The sequence below is a fragment of the Peromyscus californicus genome, unplaced genomic scaffold (assembly GCF_007827085.1).
Source record: "Peromyscus californicus insignis strain IS unplaced genomic scaffold, ASM782708v3 Scaffold_14__1_contigs__length_90479793_seg_2, whole genome shotgun sequence".
In the NCBI taxonomy this organism is placed as follows: domain Eukaryota; kingdom Metazoa; phylum Chordata; class Mammalia; order Rodentia; family Cricetidae; genus Peromyscus; species Peromyscus californicus.
Window position 1 is genome coordinate 56201819 of NW_026294436.1, and position 21823 is coordinate 56223641.

Sequence of the window (21823 nt, forward strand, 5' to 3'; positions counted from 1 at the left end):
GTGTGCTTTGCGCTTGCAGCTTGGACTGGGACGACCAGGATGGACAGACAGGACAGGAGACTTGGGGCTGAGGACCAAAAGGGACTGGACTCTGCATGGGCCGGGAATCGAACCCGGGCCTCCCGCGTGGCAGGCGAGAATTCTACCACTGAACCACCCATGCCATGGCCAATACTCTTCCCCGACTGCTGTCACAGCCTCCTCTCCCCGACAGTCCCTGCACCAGCTGGATCCTGGGCCCTGGCTGGATGGACCGGCCAGGGGAGCGCCACGGCCTCGGACAGGAGAGTCCCCGGTCCAGCCTGAGGCTCTGGGGCTCAAGTGCGCCTCTCCGGACCGACGCCTAGGCCCCACGTCAACCCTGCCCCTGCTGGCCGACGGGCCGGCGGGCGGGCGGGCGCGTGGCTGTGCGAGCACCAAGCCCCTGGCAGGCGTTCGCAGGGAAAGGGCACCTCCACACAGGAGAATCCCCGACGACCACAGACCACCAAGATGGGTGCGGTGGGCGTCTCCCGCGGGAGTTGGAGGGAATGGATTCGCAAAAAAGGCGGCGGGCGTGAGGGCTCAGGGAACAGTGATGGATGTCGGGTCTGGGTGGACCAAGTCCTGTGTTTGCAAAAGAATGGCACGGGGCAGGCTGGCTGGCTGGCTGGGCTACTGGGGTGCTCAGGAGCGGCCTCCTCACTTACTCCAGCCTCCCCGACGCCAAGCAAGGCCAGCATCGCGCTCCCCATCCGCTCTCCTATGGGAGTTGGGGGCAGCTGAGAGGGGGCGCTCCTCTAGGCACAGGGAAGGTTGCGAGTGAGAAGGGTGCGGCGGCGCTGGAGAGGTGGTGGAACGAAGTGCGAGATGCGATCTCTCTGAGTGGCCAAAAGATGAGCCTGTCAGGAGTGGGATTCGGCCCCACGCCTCCATGGGAGACTGCGACCTGAACGCAGCGCCTTAGACCGCTCGGCCATCCTGACGGCGGGTCCGATCGGGAGTCCGCTCGCCTGGCTGGCTGCAGGCGACCAAGAACGCGCCAGGCGGACCTGGAGCGACGGGGCGCCCGGGCACGTGGCGGTCCAGGTGCTGAGGCTGCGGGCCTCGCCCGGTGTTCACCGCGTGAACGTGGAGACGCTCCTAGACGCCAAAGTCGCTGACGCCCCCCGGGGGATGCGGTGTGACTGCGTCTGGGGCAGCAGCCCAGCCGATGCACGACCACGCAGGTGTGGGTGCACCTCTCCTGATGGCGTGGGCGAGGGCGGCAGAAAGCTGTCACCTCTGAGAGCCCCGCTCAACAGCCCGGGCGGGGACAGGGGGCAGGAGAGGCGGATTCCCCGACGAGGAGACGTGCCATATTTTTAGCTAGACTGTCGGGCACGGCTGCGCTGGCCCTTGGTCCTTTTCCAAGCCCTGGAATAGGGCTGCCCACGGCCGGGCCTGCCACCCGCCTGCGGACCCTCGGGCCCCTCGCCTGGCACCTGGCACCTGGCCCTGCACTCCGACGCCAGGGAACGGGTCGCCCTCCCGACCACGCGATGGGTGTCAGAGCCGCCGGGGTGCGACTCTCGTGTCCTGAGCCCCCGGTGCGCCTGGCGAGTCTTGCTGGTGACCCGCCCCGAGCGGTCCCGGACGCCCGCTCTTCCCCGTGGCCCTCGCGCACGCCGGGTTGCTGCTGCAGTCAGGTGGCGAGAGCGCCCTCAGGGGCCCGGCGTGTGCGTGCGGGAGGCGCGGCTGGGACGGCGGGGAACAGCGCGCAGCGGCGGAGCCCGGGTTGGCGGTGGCGTTGGCTTTGACGTCGGGGCGGTCCCCGTGGGGAGGGCTCAGGGCGGGAGCCGGTAGGCGACGTCGCCGTCGCCGCTGTGCACTGTCCGGTGTCAGTCCCCGGCGTCGTGTGGGTGCCGTCCCGGCGGTGCGGCGTTGGTGGTATAGTGGTGAGCATAGCTGCCTTCCAAGCAGTTGACCCGGGTTCGATTCCCGGCCAACGCAACCTGCTGGTGTTTTGCCAAGGCTGGCCCTGTCTGTCGTCTCTCAGCTTGTACCGAGACCGCAGGACCGACCGATGGCCTTACTGAGCGAAGGAAGGAGGCAGCGGGGCCGAGACGTTTTGAGGGTGTGTCTAGCGGGAGGAGAACCGACAGGGCCAGGCGTCTAATCCGGGAGAAGGCGCCGGGCTTGGCGGCGAATCGCCAGAGGGCAGCCGGGGGGCGGGCAGCTGGCAGGGCAGGAGTAGGCGCAGGTGCCCTCGAGTCCCGAACCGCATCCTGGTAAGGCCGGTAATGCCGGGCCATCGGCTCTCGTGCCGGGCGAGCAGGCATTCTGTCCTTGAGGCTGGCTGTCAGCCTGGCTCCGGGAGGTGAGTGTCGGGACCGTCAGGTGTGGGGGACACCCCCTCGTGGTCTAGTGGTTAGGATTCGGCGCTCTCACCGCCCCGGCCCGGGTTCGATTCCCGGTCAGGGAACCCTTTCTTCCTTCCTGAACCCTCGCCTCCTCCAAGCCCTCTGTCTTTTGCGCGGTCCTTGGAGCCAACAAACCATACACCTCCCTTTTGTTCAGGGGCATCCCGCCTCTGCTTCTGCTCGCCCCTGCTGCTCTCACGCCCCCACCCACCACCCTTTGCCTAGCTTCCCACTGCCGCCCACCATCTCTCACACTAGACACCAACTCTGCGCCTGGACAGCTCAGCCTTGCTGCTTCCCGTCCTGCCCAGCTTACACACCGCCACTATCACGCGGGCACACCCACCCACCACGCAGCCCTCTAGCACACGCTTCCGAGCCACTCATGGACCCCACAGAGTCTCCACCCCCCTCCGCTGCCTGCTCTGAGGTCCAGAAGAAGCCCCCCACCTGCCCCACCTGACTCACCTGCCTCCTCACAGGCTCCCTGTGAGCTTTACCCTGATCTTCACAACTCAACGTCCGCTTCCAACAAATCGAGCCATTTTTTCGTGTGTGTGTGTGTGTGTGTGTGTGTGTGTGTGTGTGTGTGTGTGTACGTATGTTATATTTTTATGTATATCTTTAAAAACTCCAGGGTGGTGTTGGGATGGCTTGGGGAAGGATGGGACATGCGGTAAGGCGTGGGGTTGCCGTGGGGAGGTGTTAGTCCGCAGCAGACGGCGGGGTGGAAGCAAAATGCATCTGGTGTCGCCACCGGGGCGGGCAGTGCGCGTCCCCAGCCCCGGTTTCCTTGAAAGCCCCTAGAGCATCTAAGTAGAGCTGAAGCCATTTCTGGTGTTTGCAATGCCCCTGTTTCTTCCTCTCCTTGGGGACCCGGGCGCAGGGGTGTGGAGAAGAGGTGTAGGCGCAGGTGTGAGTCGGAAAACTGGAGCGGAACCTCCGTCCAACTGTTGGGTCCACTGCCGGGTGGGTCCCCTCGGTCCTGAACGTGCCAGCAAGTCCGAGGCCCAGAGTCAGATCCTTGAGTGCTGACGGCTGGATTGAGCTCCACTGGTATCGGAGGCACAGTGGGAGATGCCAGCAGATCCTGGGGAGACCAGACAGCCTTTTCCCCATCGGACTCCAGCCCTCCCCTGTCCCCGAAGCCCTCCCAGTCTCGAAACCCGGAGACACCAGTGTGAAGCGGTATCTGGGAAGGGGCTGTCCGGCCACGCCCTGGTAAGCTTGTGTCTTAGAGAGAAGGCCAGAGGGTGGGGGAAAAGAGACACCGGGCAAATCCTTAGCTAGCCATCATCCAAACGGGGGCTATCCAATGCCAATGCAGGGATGCAGGTGTGGCTGGCTCTGTGCTGGCTGGGTTTGGGCAACGTGACACCTCTGGGAAGAGGGACTGTACCGTGAGAAAACGTCTCTATAGCGTGTGCCTGCGATGAGTGATGGATGTGGGACAGCCCATGGGGCGTAAGTAGGGATGGTGTTGGGGTCCGGGGGAGGGGGCGAGCACTGGTTGAGGGTGTGGTGACTTGTGGACAAGGGCCATCCAACCCTTGGGTAGGCATCCTGAGCTGTGTAGGACAGCTGGCTGAGCAAGCCAGTAGGGAGCACTCTCCCACCGAAAGCTACCACAGCAGTTCCCGCCTCCGGGACCCTACCCTGGCTTCCCTCTGGGAGGGACTTAGGAGCCTTAAGGTGAAACAAAGGCTTCTCCGCCCAAGTTGCTTTTGGTCACGGTGTTTGATTACAATAATACAAACCCTAACTCAGAACGAACCTGGTTCCTGGAGTGGAGTCTTGCTGTGACAGACCCAATCACCTTGCCTTCCCCAGGATTGAGAAAGGCCTTTGAACTGTGGGCAGGCGGGCAAAGCACTTGACTGCTGCTCCAACCTGGCTGTGCTCCTCCGGGGCAACTTGGAAGGGAATGTCTAGAGCACTGCTGACGCTGACGACTACCGAGGCACCTGAGGTTTCAGCGGGCACATGCGAAGTCCGTGAAAGAACTCCGTTGTGGCCTTTCCGGTGTTTGGAATGATGAAGGTGTGGTCCTGCTCAGCCGAGGCTGATGAATCATCTGTGGTTTATGAACAAGAAACCAGACCCAGTAAGGTGAAACCTTGGCTGTGCAGGGACAATCCTTCCTGGTGCTCCACTGCAGCTGAGAAGTCTGCACTGATTAAGTAGACAGCAGAGTCACGGAGGTGAAACCTCCCCACGCCCACCCCCCGGGGTTGGGAGCTTCCTGGAGGTCAGCATGCAGAGGCTGACCCTCATGCCAGCCAGCCAATTTGAAAACGTGTAGGACTCGGCTATGTGGTGATGGCATTGAAAGTGTGGAAGGATGGATCCCAGAGAGCAGCAGAGGCTTGGAGATGGGTGGTGGGTCTGGAGTCCCCAGAGAGAGGCTGAGAGGGGACATGAGCAAAGGTGCAGGCTTGGGTGAACCCCACTGCGACCGGAAGGGGTGGATCGTGGGAACAGGCGAGGCTTGGCATTTCCACATGACATGCTCAGAGAGTCCCCGAAGAGAGCCCAGCAGAGGCTGTCACCAGCGAAGGCAAGGTACTTGGAGATGGGGGTATCCAGGGACAAGCACCAAAGGGGAGCAGCGGGGCTCAGAGTTGAGCCCATATAGGCCTGGGAGAGCAGCTGCAGGTTATGTGAATGACAGAGCTGAGGGAGGGTGACTGTCTGCCCTCTCTGGACCCACAAGAGAGCCAGTGAACAGGAGAGGTCAGTCACTGGGCTTGTGACAATGTTGGACTTCGGTTTTGCTTTCCTAGGACAATGATTTTGCCCGGATTCTTTCCATTCTGTGCAGAAGAGCCTTTAAGTTAAAACAAAACAAAAAAATCAAAACAAAACAATAACAACAACCAAACTCTGTGTGTTTTAAGAACACTGAACGTTGAATCTTTGACTTGAAAAAGACTGTGGCACCTATGAATTTTTGGTTGTGGAATATTAGCTGTGGATGTGTTCCATTTGATTATGATGTGGAATATTTGCTTAATGATGCAAAGAAAGATGGCAGTCTTTGATGTTGCATTTGTCTAACTCTGTGAAGGTCTGTGATTTTGACTGCCTAAAACATCTTATTGGTCTAAGAAAGGAATCAACCGCCAATAGCTGGGATTGAGAGGGCTGAGCGGGGCTGCCAGGCAGGGAGAATCAATAGGAGCAGAAGTAAGGAGAGTTTGGAGAAAAGGAGAAAGAGAAGAGGACGCCAGGGGCCAGCCACACAACCACTCAGCCAGATGCTCAATAAGAGTAAAGAAAGGCTATAGGATAGAGAAAGGTAAAAGTACAGTGGGGGAAAAAATTAGATGGGATAATGGAAGTTAAGAAAGATGGCCAAGAAAGAGCCAAGCTAAGCCCAGGCATTTATAAGTAAGAATGAGTCTCTGTGTATTTATTTGAGTGCTGGGTGGCAGGCTCCCAAGAGCAAAATATTACGAAAACAAAGAAACAAGCCAGGGGGTGGTGGCACACGCCTTTAATCCCAGCACTCGGGAGGCAGAGCCTGTTGGATCTCTGTGAGTTCGAGGCCAGCCTGGACTACCAAGTGAGTCCCAGGAAAGGCACAAAGCTACACAGAGAAACCCTGTCTCGAAAAACAAAAAAACCCCAAAACAACAACAACAAAAACAAACAAACAAAGAAACAAACAAACAAAAAACCAAAAAAAAAAAAACCAACGACATTTCTTGATGTTTTTATTGTGGTGTTGAGATTAAAATAAGCTCTGAGGGATGAACAGGAAAGGAAAGGTTCTGGCTCAGTAAGGGACCTGGTTGTGTGCCAGGCTGACAGAGGGTCAACGATGCTGGTTGGTTCTGGTGAACATGACAAAAACCTGGACTCCTCTGAGAAGAGTCTTCCCTGAGACGGGCCTTCAGCCGAGTTTGTAGGTTATTGTTTGATTCACGATGGATGTGGAGGGCACATGAAGAGAGGAGGTGGGTAAATGGGCAGTGCCAATCCCTGGGCAGATGGTCCTGTGTGGGATAAGAGAGCAGGCTGAGCAAGCCAGTAGGCAGCCCTCATGCAGGTCCTCTGCATCACTTCCTGCCTCTAGGTCTCTCCCCTCACCACACCACCCCCAAGACCTGACTCTGACCACCTAAGCCACATAAACCCAGCCCTCCCCACCTCCACCACCCATCCACACTTCCACCACTGTGGCGCTAAGGAGTTGAAAGAAGAAATCAAACCTTCTCACCCCAAGGTTGCTTTCAGTCACACATTTGATCACAATAGTAACAACCTCAACTAAAAACATGATCCTGATCCCTACCCAGAAAGAAATGGGCAGGAGCCCCAGGAGATGGTTCCAGGAGCCTGCTGGCAGAGATTGTGCTGCTTCTGTTCCTGCTCATTTCCAACTCCCACTCATCCCAACACCCCTGCACATCATCAGCAACAACAGCAGCAGCAGCAACAGAAAAAGCAGAAGAAGTAGTAGAAGAGGAAGGAGGAGCAGGAGGAGGAGGAGGAGGAGGAGGAGGAGGAGGAGGAGGAAAAGAAGAAGTACAATTAGAAAAATAATCGTAGTATTAGTAGTAGTAAGTAGCAGTATAAGAGGAAGAAGGAGAATTAGTAGAAGAGAAGAGAAAAGAAGAAGAAGAAGAAGAAGAAGAAGAAGAAGAAGAAGAAGAAGAAGAAGAAGAAGAAGAAGAAGAAGAAAGAAGCAGCAGCAGAAGTGGCAGTCACCATTGCCAGGGTAACAACCCCATGTCCTAGTACCAACATCCGGTCTCTCCTGCTCTTGATATGCTGCCTAGTTTCAGCTCTGATTGCAGACCAAAGTCAACTGAGGAGCCCCACTTGGTTCTGTTTCTGCACTCTCTTTACTAAAAAGCTGCTGAGGTTCTCACCACTCCCGTTTGCCTTTGCTGAAGACAGAGAGCAGGCAGGTCAGGGACTTAACAGGTGGCAGAGGCCAGCCAGTTGCCTGTGGTTACACAGGCCCTTTCTCTGGATGTTGTGCCTTGGTTGGGTTTGGTGACAGATAGGTGAAGGTTTTCCTTTGTGGAAGCCACCGCCTTCCGGAGCAAAGGGGAGTCGGACCGCAGGAAGGGACACTTGGTCCACCGGATGGGAGGTTGGAGAAGGTGTGAAGCGCACTCTGTGGACACACTGAGCTCACTGGAGAGGTCGACTGTCAGCCTTTCTGGGCAATCTGCCGGGGTGGTGAGGATGTCAGGCACACACGCCGGCCAATAGGTCACCTGGACTAGCCCAGGTCTCAGAAAACCAGGGAGCACTGCAGTGACCTGTCAGCAAGGACTTTGCGATGGCACAGAAGGAACTAAGATTGAGTTGTCTGTGTTTGTGCCTCTCTGGCCTGTTCCTATCCGTCTCTCTGTCTCTGTCTCTCTACTCTCTCTGTCTCTGTGTGTGTGTGTGTGTGTGTGTGTGTGTGTGTGTGTGTGTGTATGTGTGTGTGTAACAGAGAGACAGACAGACAGAGATAGAGACACAGAGAGATCTCAGCAGGGAGGGAGTAGTGTCCTGTAGGGTCAAAGACCCTGTGGATGGCCAAGGGTGTGGGTGGGCTCTGGGCCGAGTGAGACTGGGGAGCGGTGGGTTTCTCCACCTCCACATGGTGGAAGAGGGCGCGAAAAACGCCTGCTGCCGAGTCACGGGAGCTGGGATGCTCTCAAGGGTCTAGACGAGTTGCTGTGGGCAATGCGCTAGGGGAAATAAGGCACCCTCGTCCCTGCAGGGGCTCTCCCTCCTCAGCAAAGGAGGCACAAGCAGGTCCAGGATCAGGGACGCATTTCAGACCCCCGATGAAGAGAGGAACACCAAGTAAGTCTCCATTGTGAGAGAGGCAGGCTGTGTGGGGCCGGTACTGTGGGGTGGGAGGCTGGAGGTGTGGGGTGTGGGTGATGTCGGGGCCGGGTTATAAGAACCATGGAGGCGCTGGTTGCTGGCGCCAGTGTGCAGAGGAGAGGCTAGGTATGGCAGGTGCTTTGAAGTGCCCAGGAAGTGAGTGAGGGATGCAGTGTCTTTGCAGTTGGGCCTGGCTGGCTGAGTTGAGGAGAAGCAAACAGGAAGGTGGGTTGGCACAGGCTCACTGGAGTGCAGCTGGCACTGGCATTGTCCAGGAGTTGTGTTGTGTGCACAGCGCGGGCAGCTTGGACTGGGACAAGGCCGGACTGTCAGACGGGACACTGGACATGTGGCTGAGGACCAAAAGGGACTGGACTCTACATGGGCCGGGAATCGAACCCGGGCCTCCCGCATGGCAGGCGAGAATTCTACCACTGAACCACCTATGCCATGTTCAACACTCTTCCCCGACTGCTGTCACAGCCTCTGCTCCCCGACAGTCCCTGCACCAGCTGGATCCTGGGCCCTGGCTGGAATCGACCTGGCAGGGGAACGACATGGCCACAGACAGAAGAGTCCCGGGTCTAGACTGAGGCTCTGGGGCTCAAGCGCCCCTCTCCCGGACCGACGCCTAGGCCCCACGAAAACCCTGCCCCTGCTGGCCGACGGGCCGGCGGGCGCGTGGCTGTGCGAGCACCAAGTGACTGGCAGGCGTTCGCAGGGAAAGGCCACCTCCGCACACGAGAATTTCCTACGACCACAGAGCACCAAGGTTGGTGCGGTGGGCGACTCCTGCGGAAGTTGGAGGGAATGGAATGGGGAAAAAGGGGCGGCGGGCGAGAGGGCTGGGCGAACAGTGACGGGCGTCGGTTCGGGGTGGTCTAAGTCCTCTGTTGGCAAAAGATTGGCACATGGCAGTCTGGCTGGCCTGCTCGGGTCCTCAGGAGCGTCCTCCTCACGTACTACAGCCTCCCCAAATCCAAGCAAGGGAACAGCACGCTCTCCATCAGCTCTCCTATAGGAGTTGGTGGCAGCTGAGAGGAGGGCACTGCTCTAGCACAGGTGTGGCCACGAAGGTTGCGGGACCGAGGGGAGCGGCGGCGCTGGAGAGGTTGTGGAAGGAGGCGCGAGCTGCGATCTCTCGGGGTGGGGTGGCCAAAAGATGAATGTGTCAGGAGTGGGATTCGGACCCACGCCTCCAGGGGAGACTGCGACCTGAACGCAGCGCCTTAGACCGCTCGGCCATCCTGACGGCGGGTCCTAACGGAGGCCACTCGCCTGGCTGGCAGCAGGCGCCCACGCGCGCGCCGGGCGGACCTGGAGCGACGGGGCGCCCGAACACGTGGCGGTCCGGGTGCTGAGGCTGCGGGCCTCGCCCGGTGTTCACCGCGTGGACGTGGAGACGCTCCTAGGCGCCAAAGTCCCTGACGGTCCCGGGGGTGCGGTGGGGGTGCGTCTGGGGCAGCAGCGCAGCCGCCGCAGGGCCGCGCAGGTGTGGGTGCACCTCTCCTGATGGCGTGGGCGAGGGCGGCAGAAAGCTGTCACCTCTGAGAGCCCCGCTCAACAGCCCGGGAGGGGGCAGGGGGCGGGGGATGCGGTGATCACCCAGGGTTGCGGGTTGGGGTCCTGGTGCGAGGGGCGTTGTGGCGGCGTCCCGGGGATTCTGGGGTTGGGTGCAGGGGTCGGCCATGGCGGGAGGGAGAGCTTAGGGCCTGGCTGGAGCGACGGAGAGGGCCCGGTGTGGCGATGACGACATCCTTGCAGTCCTCCCCGTTAGTATAGTGGTGAGTATCCCCGCCTGTCACGCGGGAGACCGGGGTTCGATTCCCCGACGAGGAGACGTGCCATCTTTTTAGCCAGACCGTTGGCCACGGCTGCGCTGGCCCTTGGTCCCCTTCCAAGCCCCGGGATCGGGCCGCCCACGGCCGGGCCTGCCCACCCGCCTGCGGACCCTCGGGCCCCTCGCCTGGCACCTGGCCCTGCACTCCGACGCCAGGGAACCGGTCGCCCTCCCGACCAGGCGACGGGTGTCAGAGCCGCCCGGGTGCGACTCTCGTGTCCTGAGCCCCCGGTGCGCCAGGCGAGTCTTGGTGGTGACCCGCCCCGAGCGGTCCCGGACGCTCGCTCTTCCCCGTGGACCTCGCGCACGCCGGGTTGCTGCTGCAGTCAGGTGGCGAGAGCGCCCACAGGGCCCGGTGTGTGCGTGCGGGAGGCGCGGCTGGGACGGCGGCGAACAGCGCGCAGCGGGGGAGCCCCGGTCGGCGGTGGCTCGGGCGGTGGCGTTGGCTTTGACGTCGGGGCGGTCCCCGTGGGGAGGGCTCAGGGCGGGAGCCGGTAGGCGACGTCGCCGTCGCCGCTGTGCACTGTCCGGTGTCAGTCCCCGGCGTCGTGTGGGTGCCGTCCCGGCGGTGCGGCGTTGGTGGTATAGTGGTGAGCATAGCTGCCTTCCAAGCAGTTGACCCGGGTTCGATTCCCGGCCAACGCAACCTGCTCGTGTTTTGCCAAGGTCCAGGGCCGAGGCTGGCTCTATCAGGCGTCTTTCAGCTTGTCCCGAGACTGCGCGAGCGACGGTTCGCTGGACTGAGCGAAGGAAGGAGGTAGGGGCTGAGATGTTTTGAGGGTGTGTGTAGCGGGAGGAGACCCGCCAGGGCCAGACGTCTAATCCGCCAGGAGACCCCGGATTTGACGGCGAATCGCCAGAGGGCAGCCGGGGGCGGGCAGCTGGCAGGGCAGGAGTAGGCCCAGGTGCCCTCGAGCCCCGAAGCGCATCCTGGTAAGGCCAGTAATGCCGGGACATCTGCTCTCCCGGCCGGCGGGCAGGCATTGTGTCCTTGAGGCTGGCTGTCAGTCTCGCTTCGTGTGCGAGTGTCGGGACGGTCGGATAAAGTCACGCTCCCTGGTGGTCTAGTGGTTAGGATTCGGCGCTCTCACCGCCGCGGCCCGGGTTCGATTCCCGGTCAGGGAAGCCTTTCTCCTTCCTCTCGGCACCCTCGCCTCCTCCAAGCCCTCTGTCTCCTCTTGCCGCTTCACAAGGGATCCTTGGCGCCAACAAACCACACGCCTCTCTTTTGTTCAGGGGCATCGCGGCTCTGCTCGCCCCGCTGCTCTCACGCCCCCACCCACCACAACATAGCCCGCTCCCTGTCTGCACAGCCCACCCTTTGCCTAGCTTCCCACTGCCGCCCTCCGTCTCTCACACAAGACGCCAACTCTGCGCCTGGACAGCTCAGCCTTGCTGCTTCCCGTCCTGCCCAGCTTACACACCGACACCATCACGAGGGCACACACACCCACCACGCAGCCCCTGCACACACGCTTCCGAGCCACTCATGGACCCCACAGAGTCTCCCCCTCCCTCCCCCGCCTGCTCTGAGGTCCAGAAGAAGCCCAAACTGCCCCACCTGACTCACCTGCCTCCTCACAGGCTCCCTGTGAGCTTTACCCTGATCTTCACAACTCAACGTCCGCTTCAAACAAGTGGAGCCATTTTTTTCAGTGTGTGTGTGTACGTAAGTTATATTTTTATGTCTATCTTGAAAAACTCCAGGGTGGTGTTGGGATGGGATGGGGAGGGACGGGACGTGCGGTGTGTCGTGGGGTTGCCGTGGGAAGGTGTTAGTGCGGGGCAGACGGCCTCCGGGTGGAAGCGAAAAGCATCTTGTGTGGTTACCTTACCCAGCGCCGCCGCCGGGCGGGCAGTTCGCGTCCCCAGCCCTGGTTTCCTCGAAAGCCCCTAGAGCGTCTAGGCGGAACTGAGGCCAAGTCTGGCGGTCGTAACGCCACTGTTTCTCCCGCTCCTTGGGGACCCGGGCGCATGGGTGTGGAGAAGAGGTGCAGGCGCAGGTGTGAGTCGGAAAACAGGAGCGGAACCTCTGTCCACCTGTTGGGTTTAGCACCCGGTGGGTTGTAGGAGCCCGTTCTCGGGTTCCTCGTGGCTTCACCCAGCAGGTCCGCATAGACGATGATTAGACCACGGGCCTGAGTGCAGGTGTCTGAGATGGTCTGCACTTGGCTGTGCTGGGGGAGGAGGTCTTTTGCTCCACCCCTTGGCGTCTCTATAAAAACCCTGGGGCAGAGACAGTCGGGGCCGGTTGGAATAGGTTCCAGGCCCTCTCGTGGCTATCCTTTATTTTCTATCTGTTTCTCTCCTCAAGATTCTCCGCAATAAATCCTTCAATCTAATATTTCCTGCTTCTCACGCTCAAGAAAACTCTGGGGAACTGTGGGGGTGGTGCGTAAACACCCCACAGAATGGCGCCATGAACAGGCACTAAAAAAAAAAGAAAAAAAGGGACTAAAGAAAAAAAGTGGGGGCTAAAAAGGGGAGGGACTAAAGACAAAGTAATAGGGACTAAAGACAAAGTAATAGGGACTAAAGACAAAGGAAAATAATAGTTTTATTACAGAGTTTTTGGCGAAAGTGTGAGGCAGTCCTGCCACTGGAAAGGCATGCCGGTGTTATAGAAAAAAAAAATATATATATATATATATATATATATATATATATATATATTTTTTTTTTTTTGAGAGGCAGGGGTTTTATCCTTGAGAGAAAAGGAAAGCAGACTGGAAGGATGTCTGATGCTGCAGCGCAAAATTCTCTTCTGTCAAAATTTTCTATCTTCTATCCCTTTCTCTATATCTGTGAAAAATAAGTATAAGGTATAGCGTAGTAATATAGTGTAGGAAAAACTCAGAAGTGTAAGATCGTGTAGAAAAAAATAAGGCAACTACACAGGAAAAACTCTACAATTTTCTAACTTTGGGGGCTATAAACGCAAACTGGGAAAACTTTCTTTGGGCTTTGCGGGTAGTAAAAAAGCTCTTCTCTGAGCTTATGGGGAAGAAAAAGTTTCCTATGGAAGTTTTTGACCTGGGGACAGCTGAAATGCTAAGTCCAAGCAGCAGGAGAAATTGGCAGGAGGCAAAAATGGGAGTGTAAGAAGTCAAAGTTTAAAGTTTAGAAGTTTTGGGAAAAGTTGATCTTTCTTTGTCCTGGGGGAAAAAACTCTCTTAAACTAAAAAGCTTTTCTTGGAAAATTTTTTGGGGAAAAAAACTCTCTAAAAAGCCTTAATCTTTCTCAAAAGCTCTCTTAAACTTAAAAACTAAAGCCTTTATCTTTCTCTCTCAGAAGGACAAAAATTAGAATTACCTGAAGATATTAGTATGGGGATCACCTGTGATTAGCTCTAAGGGAAAACAACAAACCTCTTAAGACAGCAAAACCTAAGTTCTTTCAAGCTTTAAAAATCCTCCCTGCAATGCAGGAGGCAGGGACAAGTTACTAAAAACCTCTTCTAAGCTCTGTCTCTTCAAGCTAGTAAAAGACAGTGGGTCAGAGTACCCTGAGGGGAAACGCTTGGGTGAGTGTGGGTAAAGAGCTACAGAGAGCCCAAAAGGGCAGGAAACTTTACCTGAGAAAAGCAAAAAAAGCCAAGCTTTTCAGTTACAGCCAGCTAAGGCATCAAGGGTTTTGTTTCTGAGTGAGCATTTCAGAATGAAAAGTGCTCCCGAATGTCCTAATTCAAAGATCCCCTGAAGCGATGAAAACTATTAGCATTATATCCTAGCTTCTGACCAAAAACCCAGAGGCCACTGGCCAGCGTCTCTGAGTTGGAGTGCATTTCTGGGATACTAGGATTCCTGCAGTGGTAAACTTCCTGGAGCACAGAGCTGAGGCAGGAAGGTGCAGGACCCAGGGGAAGATTGCTAATGAACAAACAAAGCTAAAGCCAGTGGGAACGGAACAGTTGTCCACTTTCCTACAAGTACCGGGTTGATAGTCCACAGCTGCAAAAGGAAATCTGAGAAAAGCTTGCTTATCAGAGAAAGGACCTTTCTGGGAAAACAGTAAAGCTGAACTGTGTCTGAAGCAGTTGTGCTGCTGAGTCAGAATGCTGTCTGGGGAAAGAGCCCAGCCAGGGCAGAACAGAACTACCCAGGAGTAAAGTTTTCTTTTCTGTCAGAGAAAGCACCTCTTTGAGAAAAGGTTTGTTTCAACTGACTCCCGGTGAGATGAGGGAGTGTAGCCCTAGGGGTGATTGCCTCTGGCTTAAACTCTGTCCTTGAGCACCCAAATAAATGCAACCCACTGGGGGACTGGGACAGGTGAAGGCCTGATAAAGCAAAACACCTGTCCTATTGGGAGTTTAGAAATGGCAAAAACCTCCCAGGCTAAGCTTGATTTATGAACACAAACCTCAGACCCCGAAAACAGAAACCGACTAAAGCCCCGACCTTCAGAAGCAAAGACGCTCTCACTGTGGCATTGGGAAATGTTTCTGGGGTAGAGGGGACAAATTGAGACCAAACTGGGAACTGTCAGGGAGAAAGACACTGAAGAAACAGAGAAGGTACATAATCCTCCCCAGAAAATATATGACCTGAAACAACTGCTAGAATTCGAGGCAGATTTGTGGGGAGAAAAAAAGTCCCTACCTCCAAAAGCAGCTAGCAGAGGTACAGAGCCGCAGACTGATACCTGAAGCTCTCTCTGCATCTGAGGGGGAATGAACAAGCAAAATGAGAGAGATCAGTGGGAGAAAAATCTCTCTGAAGGAGCTTGTACAAGACGTTGTAAATGTTTTTGTTTTTCACTGACTTGATAAGGCAAACACAAGCCCCCAGGAAAGTTGCTATCAGAAATTGCCCACCTCAATGCTCGGCTAATGAGGCAGGTGCAGTCTGAATTTGGGGGCCAGTGTCAAATGAAGGAGAGACACCTGTTGAAGCCAGCTGAGGAGAGAATAGAAATCTCCCAATGTGCCATGGCTGAAAATGTAAAATGCTTGTTCAAATCTCCCATTGCAAAAGCAAAAAACTTTGTTCAAACTTCCCGGGCAAGAATTTGTAAGCAAGTCTGGTAAAAGAACCAGTTGACTCTCAGACCCAAAAAGAACTGTGGGAAATGACTGATATAAGGGAAATGCATTCTGGGAAAGGTAGTTTTTCCACTAAAGATGGTGACATTGCCCTGAAACACTTTTGTCAGCTCGAAAATACGTTCATGGTAAACATAAAATACAGCTTTTAAAAGAATAAGGAGAAAAATCGTCTAAGAGTTTAAGTGTTATTTCCATTGAAAAATTGAAAGGATATGGAAGTAGTTGTTTCGCGGTTTGGAGCTCCGTTGGTAAAATGCCTTATTTACCCTCATAGCTGTGCAAAGTTTTTAGGGTAGTTGGATGACAAAAAGCTACCTTTAAGCGCAAACAAGCCTCTTTAAAATCTTTAAGAAAGCAGTTTATACACTGAATGTTGTCTTAGAAGAAACTTATGTGGAAATTAATAAAAGTTCTTTGCCTTTTGAACAAACTGCCTGCAATGAGTAATTCCTTTGCAAATCTAATAAGGATACAAGGAAACAGGCATTCAAAAAGAAATGACTGCTTTATAGACTGGAACAAACTTCAGAAAATCTAGCTGTCTTAAAAAATAGTTGCTTCACCTGAAAGTTTCTTATAAGAAATCCATGCTAAATATTACAGCTGCTAATAATGATAACATCAGGAGTTAAAGCTAATGAAGTGAAAATACTAAATCCTGAAAATACTTTTTCTCAAAGTAAGCTAATGAAGGATTTGTTTCATGAAAGAACATCTATGTTCTTGATTCCTTTGAATAGTAACAGTTTTTAAATATTGGAACTACCAACAATAAAGTCAAAATGTTTCAACAAATTCAAGACGCTATTAACAAAAGAAAGCTGCCATGCTTTGTGGGCCATATTAGAGCTCACTCCAATCTTCCTGGTCTTTTAGCTGAGGGTAATGCGATGGCTGATAAGTTAACAAAGATAGTAGCAATTTCCCAAGTGGAAATGGCTCAACAGTCACATGCTCTTCATCAAAATAGCAAAAGCTTAAGAAAGCAATTCAGTCTTACCAAAGAAGCGGCTGTCAAATAGTTAAACCATGTGGGGTATGTCCAAAATATTTTTCTGTCCCTCACTTAGGGGTAAACCCTCTATCTTCTTCCCAATCATCTATGACAAATGGATGTTACACATATTAAAGAATTTGGCAAATTAAGATATGTCCATGTGACCATCGACACTTATTCAGGATTTTTAATGGCTCGTGCACAACCTGGGGAAGCTACAAAACATGTAACTATGCACTGCTTGAAGTGTTTTTTGTATATGGGTATACCAAAAGTTATTAAAACTGATAATGGTTCTGGATATAGTAGTAAGGCATTTCAACAATTTTGTACTCAATGGGAAATCGTACATAAAACAGGCATTCCTTATAATCCTCAGGGACAAGGTATTGTGGAAAGGGCTCATAGCAGTCTTAAAATACAATTTCAAAAAATAAATATAAAAAAGGAAAAAATTTACCCTCAATCGCCACATGATGCATTAAATCATGCTCTTTTTGTTCTGAACTTTTTGAATATGGATGTCTATGAACAGTCTGCCGCAGATAGATTTTGGCACAGTGGCACCCAAGCGACTTTTGCTCAAGTGAAATGGAAAGATCCCTGCTTGGGATTACGGAAGGGTCCTGATCCTGTTTTAATATGGGGTCGAGGACATGTTTGTGTTTTTTCACAAGAGGAGAATGAAGCTCGGTGCTACTGGAGCGTCTGGTAAGGAGCGTGGACCTAAGGAAGGGTCAGCTCCAATGACGTTCCGATAAAGGAACCAGAATGAAAGTGGCTCGATTAGTATTTCTGAGGTTTTGTCACTGGTTAATGTAAACAGTGAGGAAATAGAGTTCGGAGCTGTGCCGCTTTTGGCTTTACTAGCTTCTTTAGAAAAATACTTTATATCACCTAATAGCTGTGCTGTATTTGGTGAAGAGCTTTACAGCAGCTAAATACAGTAATTCACCCTCAGCGTGAAGTGAAGTTTTTCGGTAAAACAAACCAAAAGTACTGCTGTAACGTTTGTCTGAATTGAAGCACTTAAGGGAACTATTATGAATTTGGGTGAAGGGACAGCCTCTAGTTACAAACCATCTACCGCTGACAGTGCATCTCTGCCGGTCCGGAACGACTGAGAGAACTGGCAACTTTGGACTGTGGCATCATCCTGGGAAGTTTACAGTCCCCTAGCAACAAGTATCACAGTTCTATAACAACACTCACTAAATCCCAGTGCTTTATAACAAAGCTGACTATAAACTCTAAACTTTAGAAATGATGTACGTACTTCCTGTCCAGTTAAGAGATTCTTTCTAATAGAGAGTGATAATAATTAAGAGTAAGAAATAGAAAAAGATGAAAATAAGATATGTGAGTTTGTAAAAATTCTCTTGTTAGATCTCTGTGTTAAGAAATCATTAAGTGTTCGCTAAGTTAAATATATGCTAATTGTAGCCCTATATAAGTTTGTAAAATAGATCTATAGAGTTCCTTTAAGAATATAAGCTTGGGGGGGGGGGCTGGAGAGATGGCTCAGTGGTTAAGAGCACTAACTGCTCTTCCAGAGGACCTGGGTTCAATTCCCAGCACCCACATGGCAGCTAACAACTGTCTGTAACTCCTCACATAGACCTACATACAGGCAAAACACCAATAAAATAAAAATAAAAATAAAATATAAGCTTGCAAGAAATATCTAAGGTAGTATTAAGACATGTAGTAATAAGCTTTTAAGGAGTAAAGATGCTAGTTGTAAATGAAAGTTTAAATAAGAAATAAGATAAGAAGTAATAAGAAATATATTTGCTAAAGTAGTTCTATAGTTCCCTTAAAGAGTATAAATAAGTAGATGTTAATGTTATGTGAATTTGTAAAAAAAAAAAAAAAAAAAAAAAAGTGTAGCTGTTAACTGTGAATCTATTCTTCATGTATATGGTGAAAGAACCCGAGACAAAGAAGGTTAGTGTCTCAGTAGACTGCAAAGTAGGCAGTCTGAATGGTTTCAAAAGCTCCAGAAGCTGCTAAGAAGCTAAGAATGGCGGACGCCAGAACCAGCACAAGGCATCCGCAGCTGAGATCCGTGGAAAACAGACGCAACACAGAAAAACCTGAGCTAACATCAAAAATGGTGCGGTTTAGAATACTACTGTACCTAAAAAGGTCTCTGGCTTAAGAATAAAAGTTCAGAGATTCTTGTTTGAACAAAAATTGTTAACTGCTAAAAGTTTTGGTTGAAATACGTCTCTTCATATTTGGAAGTGAAAGCCTGATACCAGAGTTTATTTCTTGTTTGAACTTTTTGAACTTAAAATGAGATAAAATTACAAAAAGATTTTGGTTATGGATTTCTCATATTTGGTAGGCTAGTACCAGAATTTATCATTTGAATTTTGGGACTTAAGAAATGAAATGAACAATAGAGATTTCATTGCAATGGGACAATTTTGAGTTTACTTATAGTAATGACCTAGAAACTGCTTTCTGGAATTGGGTTAATAATGGAACTGTTTAAATGAAGAAATTTATTTCTACCTAGAATCAAGATGCAGTTTTGTGTATGCATATATGCTTTATTAACTGGAGATTCACGAATTGTTTTGTGGAACTGTTTATGTAAAAATGGAATTACTTATGGAACTGGTTTTGTGTTACAAATGGAACTGTTTAAACAGAAGTTTGGGTTTTATAACTAGGCTTGAGTTTTTGCTTAAAAAATTATAAAAGGGAGAGTTAATATTCCTTAGTCTATTTAATTTAAAAAAATTTTCTTTGGGTGGATTAATGTCATGTTTTGTTAGTAAGAAATGCATATGGGGTATACTAAGACTACTTTTAAAGTGTGTAAAGCGTTTTATTAAGAAACTGCTTTTGGATGTTTTGCTAAAAGTTTTCAAAGTGTGTTAATGGTTAGACTGAGAATATTGATTTTCAATATGGGTTTGTAGGAATTGTATAAGTTTGGGTTCCTCTAACTAGGTTTGAGATTTTGTTTAAAAAATTATAAAGAAAAGGAGGAGTTATGAGATTGAATTATGTTTGCAGAAACCTATTGATATTAATGCACCCTGGTTTTGTGGAGTTAAGGAAATATTTAAGTTTGATGTGAATACATCGAAGTTTTTCCTGTGTTCTGTTAGCAAGAAAATTCAAATGATTGAGTTAAAGTTGTAAGATGGAGAAAATTGTTAACTATATATAGCACCATATATGCTAATTCAAATGGTTCTGTTAAGAGTTTGCTTTGTGTTGTAAGATTGAGAGAATTGCGACTATGTATAGCAATATTTATGTTAACCTGTTAATGGTAATGATGAAGCTAAGAGATTCTTTAAGTTTGTAGTTGCCTTAAGAGGAGGCGCGTGGCTTGGTGGCAGATCGCTAAAGGGCAGCCGGCAGGGCAGGAGTAGGCGCAGGTGCCCGCGAGCCCCGAATGGCATCCTGGTAGAGCCGGTAGTGCCAGGCCATAGGTTCACGCCTCCGGCTGGCGGGAGGTCGGGCGGGCGGGCGGACATTCTGGCTTAGAGGCTGTCAGCTGGCCTCTGGGAGGCAAGTGTCTGGATCGTCTGGTATAGATTATGCTCCCTGGTGGTCTAGTGGTTAGGATTCGGCGCTCTCACCGCCGCGGCCCGGGTTCGATTCCCGGTCAGGGAAGCCTTTCTTCTTCCTCTCGGCACCCTCGTCTCCTCCAAGCCCTCTGTCTCCTCTTGCCACTCCAGGCCAGATCCTTGGCAACAACAAAGGCACCCTCGTCTCCTCCAAGCCCTCTGTCTCCTCTTGCCACTCCAGGCCAGATCCTTGGCAACAACAAATTACACACCTCCCTTTTGTTCAGGTTCATCGCGCCTCTGCTCGCCCCTGTTGCTCTCATGCCCCCACCCACCACAACCTGTAGGATTTGGCTATATGGTGATGGCATTGATGGTGTGGAAGGATGGATCCCAGAGAGCAGCAGAGGCTTGGAGATGCGCGGTGGGTCTGGAGTCCCCAGAGAGAGGCTGAAAGGGGACATGAGCAAAGGTGCAGCCCGGGTGAACCCCACTGCGACCGGAAGGGGTGGATCGTGGGAACAGCCGAGGCTTGGCATTTCCACATGGTGTATGCTCAGAGAATCCCCCAAAGAAAGCCCAGCAGAGGCTGACACCAGCAAAGGAGGGGGTCTTGGAGATGCGGGAACCCCGGGACAACCACCAAAGGGGAGCAGCAGCCTCAGAGTGGAGCCCATCTAGGCCTGGGAGAGCAGCTGCAGTTGCCATTGTCCCCAGGCTCCGAGGACGTTGAGGAGCCAGTAGTGGGGCCCTGGGAAGTGGTAGCGGATACTGGAAGCAGGTGGTAGAGTTATCCTGGGATGGGTGTCAGAGGCTGCTCAAGGGAAGAGGGGGAGGCTGAAAGATGTGGGGGCAGCGGTGGTGTGGGAACGAGATATCTGGGCTGTAGCAGGAGCCAGGAAGAGCAGGACGACCATCAGCTGGAGTACCGCCATCTGATGTCACAATAGCACACACTTGCAGCTCATGTAGCCAGGGCCACTCCTATCAGGAGGGTTTAGCTCCCGTAGTTTGTGTTGCCGAATCTCACGGACAAGTGTGGAGAAGGCATCCTCCACACCCTGCCGGGTCCTGGCTGATGTTTCGATGTAGGGGATGCCATAGTTGCAGGCAAGGTCCTGGGCCTGCCAAGACTTAACAGTACGAGTGGCCAGGTCACACTTGTTCCCCACCAGCACCATTGGCACATCATCCGAGTCCTTTATCCATTTGATGTGCTCCCTGTACTGATGGATGTTGTTAAAGGACTTGGTGCTGTTGATGGCAAACACACAGAGGAAACCCTCCCCTGTGTGGATGCATTGGTCCCTCACGGCACCACATTCCTCCAAACCCGCTGTGTCTAAGATGTCCAGCAGACATGCCTCCCCATCAATTACCACCTGTTTCCGATGGAAGTCCTCTATGGCGGGGTCATATTCATCCACAAAACGATTCTGGATCAGCTGGATAGTCAGGGCACTCTTTCCCACACCTCCGGCACCCACCACCGCAAGCCTGTATTCTGTCATCATTTTTGTAGGAACTGTCACTCCAGAAGCTCCTGCCCCACAAGGGGCACGAAGGAGTGGCTGGGGAGCAGAAGGCCCTGATTGGGGCCGTTGCTGGTGTCCTTGTAGCCCTGAGGCCAGAGTGTGATGGCCTCAGGGTGCAGAATAACTGCATATGGGTGCTAATTCCCTCTTTTGTTCTATTAAAACAAAAACATATTTAAATTTAGCAGCTATTTATCAGAGGATATTTGGTTCTGGGGTTAACTCCCTGCGTTTGTAAAAGGGGGTGCCTTTAGGAAGGGTTGACAAACCTATGTTATTTTTTCCTTGTTAGTCAACCTGACCTTGGGCATCTTCCTGTTGTGGAGGGGTGGGAAGAAATTTTAGATTTCTGGCTGGGAGCCAAATTGGGGCTGTTTCTCCAAAGGGGAAGACGCAACCATACCCCCTCTCCATAGTAAGTAGGGGATCTGGTCCCCTCCACTGAAGTGTTAGAGGGTCCCTCCATCGTACTTGAATCTGAGGTTTGGGGTTTGATTGACCCCAATGTTTTTGAAATCTGGTTTCATTGGCTCCTTTGGACAGATTCAAAATATTAATAGTGAATAAGGCCTGATGTAACTGAATATGGGGGGTTACTCCACCTTTTTGTTTTAAAAGCTGTTCTTTAAGGCATTGGTGGTTTCTTTCAATGAT

The 21823-nt window shown here is 52.2% G+C and overlaps 1 protein-coding gene and 9 non-coding genes across 10 annotated transcripts; 5 read left to right on the top strand and 5 right to left on the bottom strand.

The window, feature by feature from the left end:
- Positions 1–92: 92 nt before the first annotated feature.
- Trnag-gcc (transfer RNA glycine (anticodon GCC)) lies at positions 93–163 on the bottom strand. The gene has a single exon. It is a non-coding gene; the product is annotated as a tRNA-Gly (tRNA).
- A 719-nt stretch (positions 164–882) lies between these two features.
- On the bottom strand, positions 883–965 carry Trnal-cag (transfer RNA leucine (anticodon CAG)). The gene has a single exon. It is a non-coding gene; the product is annotated as a tRNA-Leu (tRNA).
- Positions 966–1899: 934 nt separating this feature from the next.
- Trnag-ucc (transfer RNA glycine (anticodon UCC)) lies at positions 1900–1971 on the top strand. Its single transcript has one exon. It is a non-coding gene; the product is annotated as a tRNA-Gly (tRNA).
- Positions 1972–8597: 6626 nt separating this feature from the next.
- Trnag-gcc (transfer RNA glycine (anticodon GCC)) lies at positions 8598–8668 on the bottom strand. Its single transcript has one exon. It is a non-coding gene; the product is annotated as a tRNA-Gly (tRNA).
- A 720-nt stretch (positions 8669–9388) lies between these two features.
- Trnal-cag (transfer RNA leucine (anticodon CAG)) lies at positions 9389–9471 on the bottom strand. The gene has a single exon. It is a non-coding gene; the product is annotated as a tRNA-Leu (tRNA).
- Positions 9472–9986: 515 nt separating this feature from the next.
- Positions 9987–10058, top strand: Trnad-guc (transfer RNA aspartic acid (anticodon GUC)). The gene has a single exon. It is a non-coding gene; the product is annotated as a tRNA-Asp (tRNA).
- A 574-nt stretch (positions 10059–10632) lies between these two features.
- Trnag-ucc (transfer RNA glycine (anticodon UCC)) lies at positions 10633–10704 on the top strand. The gene has a single exon. It is a non-coding gene; the product is annotated as a tRNA-Gly (tRNA).
- A 408-nt stretch (positions 10705–11112) lies between these two features.
- Positions 11113–11184, top strand: Trnae-cuc (transfer RNA glutamic acid (anticodon CUC)). Its single transcript has one exon. It is a non-coding gene; the product is annotated as a tRNA-Glu (tRNA).
- Positions 11185–19668: 8484 nt separating this feature from the next.
- On the top strand, positions 19669–19740 carry Trnae-cuc (transfer RNA glutamic acid (anticodon CUC)). The gene has a single exon. It is a non-coding gene; the product is annotated as a tRNA-Glu (tRNA).
- Positions 19741–20575: 835 nt separating this feature from the next.
- Positions 20576–21178, bottom strand: LOC128109456 (GTPase HRas-like). Its single transcript, XM_052736622.1, has one exon. It carries the CDS (start codon positions 21146–21148, stop codon positions 20576–20578), a length of 573 nt encoding a protein of 190 aa, XP_052592582.1. The 5' UTR covers positions 21149–21178.
- Between the last annotated feature and the right edge of the window lie 645 nt (positions 21179–21823).

What these genes read in the sequence shown, in the direction of transcription:
- LOC128109456 (XM_052736622.1), bottom strand. Translation starts at nt 21,148, where the DNA reads ATGATGACAGAATACAGGCTTGCGGTGGTGGGTGCCGGAGGTGTGGGA.